The following is a 10,814-nucleotide window of genomic DNA, read 5'->3' as shown; positions in this document are numbered from 1 at the left end:
AAACTTGAAAGGGTTCAGAAAAGATTTACAAGTCTTTTGCCACGATTGGAGGATTTGAGCTATCGAGAGAGGCTGAATAGGCTGGGGCTGTTTTCCCTGCAGCATTAGAGGCTGAGGGGTGACCTTATAGAGATTTATAAAATCATGAGGGGCATGGATAGGATAAATCGATAAGGTCTTTTCCCTGCGGTAGGGGAGTCCAGAACATTGAGGGTAGGTTCAGGGTGAGAGGGGAAAGATATAAAAGGGACCTAAGGGGCAGTTTTTTCACACAGATGGTGGTGTATGTATGGAATGAGCTGCCAGAGAAAGTGGTGGAGGCTGGTACAATTACAGCATTCAAAAGGCACCTGGATGGGTATATGAATAGGTAAGATTTAGAGAGATATGGGCCAAATGCTTGCAAATGGGACTAGATGAAGTTAGGATAACTGGTCTGCGATAACAGGTTGGATTGAAGGGTCTATTTCCATGCGATGCACCTCTATTACTCTTAAGTTCACACCGACTCTCTGGAGAGCATCCGATCCGGACTCACCCCCCCCCCACCAAGCCCACCTCAGTTCCTGAAACCCTGCACTTCCCATGGCTAATCCACCTAACCTACACATCCCTGGACAGTATGGGCAATTTAGCATGACCAGTCCACTTAACCTGCACACCTTTGGACTGTGGGAGGAAACCGGGAGCATCCAGAGCAAACCCACGCAGACAGGGAAAGAATGTGCAAACTCCACAGTCACCTCAGGCTGGAATTGAATCTGTGCCCCTGTGCTGTAAGGCATCAGTGCTAACTACTGAGCAACTGTGGCATGTCCTTTTACTATTTCCCTCTGAATCTCCTGTATTTGGCTTGGCCTTAATTGTTTACCCACCTCATATCTATCGTAAGGACATCTTTGTATTATTTTACTTTCTGTTTCTTTGGTCATCCAGGTAAGGTCTGAATTTGCTCTAGTTGACCACTTTTTGGAGCTTGGGCATCATTTATTTGTAAATCCATATTAATGACTTGGACAAAGAAAATAAGTGTAATGTTTCCAAGTTTTCAGATAATACCTAACTATCAGAAAAAGTAAACAATGAAGTAAACTAAGAGCTGTAGCAGGCTATGGAAGTTAGGTGAATGGCCAAGAACACGACAGATGAAGTACATTGTAGAGAAATTTGAATTTTTTTTTGAATGGTCAGACACTGGACAGACATACATTCAGAGGAATCAATGTTTAATTTCTGTAAAAGAACAGTAACTGTACTACAACAAGTACTTGGTTGTGATTGGTGGCTGGAGATGATTAGATTGGGTTGGAGGGTGCAGGAGTTTGTGGATGTTGTCAAGTATGGCCAGGATTCTAGTCGGTTTTGGGGTGGTGGAGGTAGTCGGGTGCCTGTGCACCATAGCACCATAGCTTGAGACAGGCTCCTTCAATATCTTTGCAAACCCTGCAGCCCTGAACATTCTTACCTGCTGTTCCAGAAATATCATCTTTATCAACAACCCCCAAGATCAGGGTGTGTATCCAGCTGAGCAGAGCAAGGAATATCGACAGCTGTTCTTTTCTTCACCATGTATGCTTGCACACTTGTGATATGCAAGTCACCAAACATAGACCCAACTGTCAACCTTATTGGTCCCAAAGTATGAGTATCTGAGGTGGTGCATGATTCCATTGATAGTACACCATCAAAGTGAGTGATCTCACAATAGTAGTTGTATTGTGAGATGCTTGAAGGTCCTGTGATAACTGGTAAGATGTTCAGTGATCATTATATTAATGATCATATTTCACTCCATGATGCCATCAATAAGAATGATAGATAATTTTGTGTCCTCATTTGAGGCCTGATCTCACCTTATCCCATATCTTTTGGGGTTTTAACCCTTCAGCTTTACATAACCAATTGTTCCCCTCCATTGGAATGAGATGATATGATCCTCTGTACCACCAATTCTGTGTCCAGATGGCCCATTCAATTCCTCAGACCCGCTGCACCATTCAATAAGATCCTGACCGATCTGACTGCGGTTTTAATTTTACTTCCTCCAATATACACCCTTCCCACCCTCATCTTATCCTTGGCCCCTTTGCCAGGTGTCACATGACACCAGATTATAGTCCAACAGATTTCTCACCTCTCACTCCCCTAAATTTCAATGTGTATAGACCTAACCTGCTGAACTAATCCTCATAAGATAATTATTTCATCCCAGGAATCAACCTAGTGTACCTTCTCTGAGCTGCCTCTGATGCAAATGTAACACTCCTTAAAGAAGGAGACCAAAACAATTGCAGTACTCTAGATATGGTCTCACCACTGCAACAATTGCAACTAGACTTCTGAATTTTATATTCAGTTTCCCCCTCCCCCCCGCCCCACCCCCCCGCCCCATCATTAAAGACTAACATTTTGTTTTCCTCCTTTATTGTTTGCTACACCTGTATGTTAAAATTTGTGATTTTTGTCTGAGGACACCCAAATCCCACTTTATTGCAGCATTTGAATATATTTTCCTATTAAATGATATTCCACTTCCATATTCTTCCAAAATGAAAATTTTTCCCTAATATCCACTTCACCTCCTACATTCCCAATGAATTTAATAAATTTGTCAAGCACATGTTGAATGTGTTATGATTTTCTAAATGTCTCATTGATATTTTATTTAGAATGGATTCCAGCATTTTCCTAATGACAGGCTTACTGGTCTGCATTGTGCCTCCCTCTTTTAATGAATAGTGGCTTTATTTTTGGGGTTTCCAAGCTTTGTGCAGTGGAGGTTAACCAGGTTAATTATTGGGTGAGACTGTCTGATGAGGAAAGGGTATTTGTTCAGTCCATCCTTTGCTGCTTTTGAACAGAGGTCACTATTTATAAATAAGAGTTTGCATATTTTAGACAGGTGATTTTTTTTCTCTCTCTGAATGTGGTAAGACTTTGGACCTCCCTACCTGAAAAGATGATGAAAGCAGAGACTTTGAATATTTTTAATGTAGATGTAGAGATATTCTTAGTAAACAAGGAATTGAAAAGTTTTCAGGGGTAAATGGGAATATGGAGTAGAGCTCACAAACAGATTGGCTCAGAGATGAGGAAGTTCTTCTCTCAGTACATATCTTTGGAATTCTTTACCCTAAGATAAATTGAGTCTAAGCCAGTGAATATAGCCAAGGCTAAATTAGACAGAGTTTTGGTCCACAAGGTATCCAAGTAAATGGGATTAAGGATATGATCTTCTTGAATGGTGGGGTATGCTTGAAAACCAACTGGACTACCTCTGTCCTATTTCTTGTAGGACCACACTGTTGAAACATTTGCTGCTACTGTTGAAACTAGTGAGAATTGCTTGTGACTCTTTTTTTTAAAATGTAATTATAACAGCATTCTGAATTTATCACTCTTGATCTTGTGATGAAGCTGTTTCTTTTTAAAAATATTTTTATTGAGAATTCTTTCTTTACAAAATTATAGAATTACAAAAATATATAACAACCTAAAATTATAAAGCAATTACAATGACCTAACTACTACTCTACTCTACAAAACAAGTCAAAACTACACTTCCTACAAATCGAGAAATAATTAAGTAAATTACACCAGTCAGCGCAACCAAAGCTCCCAACCTCCAGGAGCATTAGTTATTATGCCTGTATTTATTCGGGATTCTTCCTCTCAGGCTCAAAAAATGCCCTAATCAATATGGCAGACAAACCTGCGTCTAGGTAGTACAAAAAGGGTTGCCATGTCTTATAGAAAAGTTCAGCTTTATAATGCGCCATGTTTGTAAGGAAATCCAGAGGGCTGTGTTCCATAACTAATCTACATCATCCCAGCAGGCCTCAGACACCCAGCTTATGAAAATGTTCTTCCTCGTACAATAAGTGAGAATGTAAAATAGCTTTTTCCCATACACATCTAAGGAAGATAAATTCAACAGGCCCAAGAGAAGAGATACTGGGTCTACCTTGACTTCAGTCCCCAGGACCTCTATGACTCATGCTACAGCGCTCCAGTACTTACGAAGCTTGTAGCATGACCACAAACTGGGTGAGGGTACCTATACCTATTTTGCACTTGGGGCACATTGGATATGCTCCCTTTTTTTGGAGCTAAATAATCTTGTGAAGGACCTTCAGCTGCACGCTATGCAAGATCTCTATTGTAAATCAAGATCTTTCGTACATTCTCCCAAATGTCCCCCCATGCCTCAGAGGAGATATCCACTCCCAAAACTTCCAGACCTCACCCAATCACTCAATATCTTTCAAGGCACCACATCCCTGTAGGTGGTAAAGGGTACTAACCGAGAGAGTGCCTATAGCCTGAAGCACTCTCCTCTCTGCATCAGACGTATAGGCATTGATCAAAAGCCTAATCTTTTTGGATAAAATCTCTGACCTAAAAGTGGCGAAAGAGGTCTCTGCTAGGCAATCCATACATGTAACTCATTTGGTCGAAGGATATCATGACCTTCCCCTCAAACAGGTCTCCCAGACAGGAGACTTCCATGGATGCCCATAGTTTCAATCCAGAGTCCATCAACCCTGGCTGGAATCCTGGCATTCCAACTGTGCGGGTGAGATAGGAGGTTTTAGATAAACTGCCTTCGCTCTGTCACATTGCTGTCAGTACTTTGACCATATTAATGATGATTGGATTCTGACAGTACTCCACAACTGTCCTATCTTATCCATAAACAACAGATTAATATGTGGCACTTTGTCTGGGAGGCCTCGATATCAAACCATATTGTCCTCAGGTCCTCACAAGCCCAGTCATTCACAAAGGATAGAAGGGACCTTATTTGATATCTCTTAATATTTGGAAAGTTTAACCCCCAACCCCTGGGGTAATTGCAATTTATCAAGCTTAATGAGAGGCAGCATGTGACGCCAGATAAAAGAACTGGGCCAGCCATTAGTACATCTCTATGACTATGACTCTGCATGTGTATGCTTGGGCAGTATCAGAGGAAGCAATTGCATGGAATATAGCAAATGAGGAAGAACATTCATTTTGATAAGGGCTATTCGACCTAACCACAATATTGGAAGGGCCTCCCATCGTTGAAGATCTTGTCAAGCAAGTGAACAAAATCAGCCTCATATAGCTGGTCAAAGTGGAAGTAACAAAAATACCCAGATAGAGAAAACCCTCCGCAACCACTTAAAAGGGAATCATAATTCACTTTCAATGTCTTTGACCCCCCCCCCCCCAAACACGGGCACAGCCTCCAACTTCGTAAAATTGATCTATATCCTGAGAAAGAGCCAAATAAATTAATGCATTGTATTAAATGGGGTACAGAAACTGTGGGATTTGATAAGAGAACATCATCTGCCTATAATATAATCAATGAACTTGCTGTCCTTGAGAATGAAAGTATCCATTCGCCAATGTCGTGAATCTGTTCCATTACCCTTAATCTTAACCTCCAATACACTGCCGCATGATCAGAAATGGCTACAATTCTAATTTTACAGGACATGACCAAGTCCAAATAAGCCGAGGGAGCTAGAAAAGGGTCAATCCTTGTATAGCACGTATGGATTAGAGAAAAAGGTGAAGTCCCTACCCGTAGGGTGGAGACATGTCCAAATGTCTACCAGTCTCAATTCCACATATGTCAACCAATTATTTAGATTGCAGAGAAATACTTGGGGAACATTTGGGCATTCTATCAACTGTGGGATCCATGAGGCAATTAAAATCTCCACCTATGATAGTGTGTCACATTCCAAGGGCAATCAATTTAGGAATTTGAGGGGGTATGCCAGGGGACAGTAAACATTTAGAATACAATACTTCTCACCATGTATTAAAGCTTTAAGGATCACAAACCACCCATACTCATCCTTATTTTGATCTAATAACTTAAATGGGAGATTCTTCTGAATGAGTATAGCCACTTCCCTTTCCTTAGTGTTAAATGATGAAAGGAACACCCGATCCAACTCTCCTGCTGTAACTTTAGATGCTCCTTATCATCAAGGTGGGTTTCTTGCAACAGGACTATCTCAACCATCTCCTTCCTGAGACTCGAAAGTACTTTTTTCCACTTGACTGGTGAGTGACTCCCCTTAATATTCGAGGTGCACCATTTTAAAAAATCACTTATCCATATCCTTCTAAATCCCTGAGAAGAAAAACCCTACTCGCATCGCGCTGAGTGCAAATAACTATAGATTCATAGAGCCTAAAAAATACAGACACTAAAACTTTCAAAAGCTACATCTACTATAAATCAATAAATAATCCAATTACATCATACAAAAAAAACACGTCCATGGGGACGCTTACACTACCCACATACACCTCCATAGCTCTTACTGGCTGGAGCCTTGCTCCAAACCCAGGCAAAGGATAAAATATACATATATTATGAACAAAGAAATTAAAAGTGGGCATTTCACCCATTCCCTCCATACATTGACCTCAATTATCACGGGGGGGGAAAACAATCCAACAGCACTTGCCATAACATAATTTTAAAGAGAGAAAATAAAATAAAGACAAAGAAAAGAACCATTATTATCTACGTTCCTTGGACCGTTCAGTCTATTTCTAAGTGTCCAAAAAGTTCTTTGCTTTTTCCGATGAGTCAAATACATGCACAGATCCTTTGTGGTTAAAACGGAGTACCGCCAGGTACCTTATGGAATATTGAATATCCAGATCCCTCAGTCTCCTCTTCACCTCATCAAAGGTCTTCATCTTGTGGATCACAGCCACAGAAAAGTCTTGAAAAAACATAATCTTGGATCCTTTATAAATCAGGGCCTGTGGATCCTTCCCCAGTGATATGGAAGCTTCTAATACCTTTTGTTTGTCCCTATAGGACTGGAGTCTCACCAGGACTGGGTGAGGACGCTGGTCCGAACCGGGCCTGCGCACCGTGACTCAGTGAGCTCTGTCAATCCGCAACCAGCCCACCTCAGCCTCACAATCCAGAAACTGCAGCAGCCATTGATCGAAGAAACTGACTGGCTGCTCACCTTCTTCTCACTCTGGCAGTCCAATCACCCAGATGTTTTCTCTTCGATCTCTATTTTTGAGGTTGTCGACCTGCTCCACTAAGGTCCGTACCTGCTCCTCCAGGGCCAGGATCTGTCCCATCGAGTATTCGGGCACAGTCTCTGACACCACGGTCCACTGCTCGACCTCCTCCACTCACTTCCCAAGATTCTGCAGCTCCTGCTCATGCTTCTGCAGCATAGCAGAGCTTGGTTCCAGCCTGGCGTGATTCTCTTCCATCGATCCTTTGATCTTTTCCTGATGTTTCACAAACTCCGACGCCAGGACTTGTTGAGCAGCTAAGTCCAACGGAGTTTCAACAGAGGTCAAAGTTGCAGCCGTGGGTGTGTCCGCTGCTGCAGGAGAGTATCCTGCCCGTTGTGATCTATCCGACCCTTTACCTTTAATCATTTTCCCTTATCACAAAAAAGGTAAGTAGCAATTCTACTGTAGTAAATAAAACTACCAATTTTCTCCAAAACAGCTTAGATGGGGACAATAAAAACACCACTTCACCTGAGCTATGGTGCAGAGCTCAGCAAAGCAGATCTGTTAGATTGCCGCCATCTTGAATCCACCCTGACCCCGATCCTGAAGCTGTTCCTTTAACAAGGTTAGGTTGTCCTTGGGTTTTTTTTTTCAGAGAAGTTATGAATGACACAGGTTCCGAAACATCTGAGGTGAATGGTTTTAGGACCAGTTTGATAATAACTAATAGATACTGCCTCAGCCAGAAGGTTTTCAAGTTTTTTTTTAAAATCACTTGTATCATGAAAGTCGAGTAGCCAGTTCTCTTAGCTCAGCTCAGCTATTCTCTGGTCTGGTTTGAAGGCAGAGTGTGTGTATGTGGTGAAGAAAGGCTTCTGGAAGCAAGTCCAACCTGGTATTCTCTCCTTATTGACTTCATTCCTGTAAGAACATGTGTTTCATTTTTACCTTTTGTGCCAAGGTTATTTATGGGGATTGTTGCAAGTATTTTGGATCAGCATCATTAAATTGGGATTGTCTGTTTGGGTTTTTGGATAGGCTAGGTTATTCTGTATTTTGGATTAGTGTGCTGGAGGAGCACATGCTGCTCCTCCGATGCTGTGCTCGTCCAGCACCACTAATCCAAAATCTGATTTCCAGCATCTGCAGTCATTGTTTTTACCTAAGTTATTCAGTATTCTGTTTTCTGTTCTTTGTGTTTCATTCAGTAATCTTGTAAATAAATTGTTTTGTTTAAAACTAAGTAGTTTTCCCAGTTGATTCTCTCCTGCTTCAAGCAACCAGCAAATTTAAGGTCTGGGCTACCTTCTTGAAATGTTTTCAGGGATCTGGCCTGGTCCACAACAATATCTTGAATAATTGTTAGTAGTGGAGGAATATGACAACATTAACAAACACTGAGATTGTTTGGTCCTCAAGGCTTCCTTTGTCACTTTGTAGGTGGGCTGTTTCTCCAATGACCAAGCACATTGACTGTCCAGTGTTTAGCACTAATGCCTCTGCAGTTCCTGGTTGCTAATTGATGAAGGACTTCTGTTTCTTTGCGCCTCTCTGGTTTTCTGAACTCTGTTCTTCAGGAAATTGAGGGTAGTGGTATATGGTGAACAGGTGGAGGATAGCTTTGCTCCATTCTCTTTATTTTTTTGCCGCTGTCAGGATCCATCAAATGTCATCTTCGCGACGTTCCTTTATTGCGGTGCAAATAGGCGTCTGCGAATTGTCTGCGAATTGTCAGAAAATCCGCAAGTTCACCACCGCATTGGCGCCTGAAGAACATGAACAATGTGCTACCAAATTTCTAAGCCTGGCAGCATCTGTGAAGGGAAATCAGAGTTAACGTTTCGGGTGTGGTGACCCTGCCTCACAACAGTTCGGAGGAAGGATCACCGGACCTGAAACGTTAACTTTGATTTCCCTTCACAGATGCTGCCAGACCTGCTGAACTTGTCTAGCAACTTCTGCTTTTGTTTCTGTTTTACAGCATCTGCAGTTCTTTCATTTATTTGAATTTCTAAGCCTGTTTGTTTTATCGTGGGTACGAGAGTTCAAGTAAAGCCATTCATTTATAGAAGCATGTCGTGTAAAAAATAAACATGAGAGACCGGGAGAAAATAATAGAAATGGTCCAGGAAGAAGCCATTGAGAGATTAGTGGACAGATGAAGCATTTCAGTTGGGGAATTAGAAACCAGTGTAACCCACCGAAGGAGGAGCGTTGGCTAGGCAACAGGCTGCAATACAGAAGAGGCAATTTTGGACAAGTTGAAGTTTTATGGAGGATGAGAAGCCCTCAAGAAGAGCCTAGGGAATATTCATGTATGATGAAGACGTGTAGCGGTCTCAGATGATAGTCGGATTTGATGGTTGACATTCAGTAGTGAATTCGATTGGGAATCTTGGTTGCAAACAAAAGCCGATTCGATCATTAGGAATGTGTCCTCGAATCACTAAAGCTGTCATTTTTCAACGTCCACGACTAGAAATTGCTTAGCCTTATCCATTATGTACTTTTGTCTAGGAAATGCTGTTACATTCTCAGCCACCCATCTAAGTTTTAGGCTAATCACAGTTACCTTCTGCAAACTGGCAGCCAAAGTCTTTTTTTTTATGGTTTGGGAGACTGGGTTTCACATTCCTGGTAAAAGCAAGATACTGCGGATGCTGGAGTCCTGAAATAAAGGAAATTACTAGAGAAACTCAGCAGGTCTAGCCACATCTGTGGAGAAAGAAAATGAGTTTCCAATAGAGGCAATGGATTCAAAACACTTTCTCTCCCCACAGATGTTGCCAGACCTACTGAGTTCCTCCAGCACTATCTGTGGAGAGAGAAAGGCAATGTTTCGAATCCACTGACTCTTTATTGGAAGCTCATTTTCTCTCTCCAGATGCTGCTAGACCTGCTGAGATTCTCTAGCACTGTTTTATTCACCAAGTCATCGGTATATGAACCATCGCGACCGCTGATGTTTAAAAATTCCGGATCTGATTATTGTCAAACCAGTGCAATGTTAAAACAGAATTTATTCATAAACGGATATCCTTAAATACAATGAATCATATCAGTGAACATCTGTGATTTTATTTAATAGAAAACTAAAGATTTGACTACACCAGGTAAATGTGCTCAGGATATGCATTGCCAGTGTTAATGAAAGCAAGTTATTCCTCCTGGTTAGTCCTGAGTTCTAAATGGTAATCCATTAAATGTGATTGCTGTGAATGTTATTCTGTTTCTTGGAACATTTGCTTTGTTGTGAAGGTGATGTGTTACATTCAGCATATATTATTAATATGCTGTAATCCATTATGGGGCATGTGATGTCCGGGCTGGCACTGCCAGCTGACAGTGTTTCACTCCGCTTGCGCTGTGCAGTGTTCAGACCGCACGTCGCGGTGGCCGGCCGCGGTTTACAGTCAGTCAGCTCCGAGCTCACAGCCTGCAGCCCCGAGTCCGCCCGGAGCCCGGGGAGCAGCTCCGGAGAAGATGGCGCCGTCGCGATCGCGGACCCTGAGGAGGTGTCAGCGGGTGTTGTACTGGATCCCCGTGCTCTTTATCGGACTGATCGCCTGCTGGTCCTATTACGCCTATGTCATCCAGCTGTGTGTAGGTAAGGGACTCACTCACTCAGCAGCTGAATGTGTGAGTGAGGGGGGGGGGAGTGTTACCGAGCTACAACCCTGGGGAAATGAGGGCAACTCCCCGCCCCGCCCCGCCCCGGGGATAGAGGGGCACCCGCTACCAATCCTATCCCTGCTCCCCCTCCCATCCTCCCCTCCACCCCTCCCCTGCTCGGCTCTCTCTCTCCCCCCCCC

At 42.5% G+C, this 10,814-nt stretch overlaps 1 protein-coding gene across 2 annotated transcripts in view; it reads left to right on the top strand.

Moving 5' to 3' along the window:
* Positions 1–10,021: 10,021 nt before the first annotated feature.
* Positions 10,022–10,814, top strand: part of zdhhc2 (zinc finger DHHC-type palmitoyltransferase 2) — a 107,432-nt gene continuing 106,639 nt past the window's right edge. The window contains exon 1 of one of the 2 annotated variants that reach the window (XM_043690199.1): positions 10,022–10,609. In XM_043690199.1, coding sequence (XP_043546134.1) covers positions 10,486–10,609 — 124 coding nt within the window. In that variant the 5' untranslated portion in view covers positions 10,022–10,485. The remainder of the gene's footprint in view (positions 10,610–10,814) is intronic. The other variant, XM_043690209.1, reaches the window with a different exon arrangement.

The sequence above is a fragment of the Chiloscyllium plagiosum genome, chromosome 1 (genome assembly GCF_004010195.1).
Source record: "Chiloscyllium plagiosum isolate BGI_BamShark_2017 chromosome 1, ASM401019v2, whole genome shotgun sequence".
NCBI classification, from domain to species: Eukaryota; Metazoa; Chordata; class Chondrichthyes; order Orectolobiformes; family Hemiscylliidae; genus Chiloscyllium; species Chiloscyllium plagiosum.
This window is presented reverse-complemented; position numbering and strand designations above follow the sequence as displayed.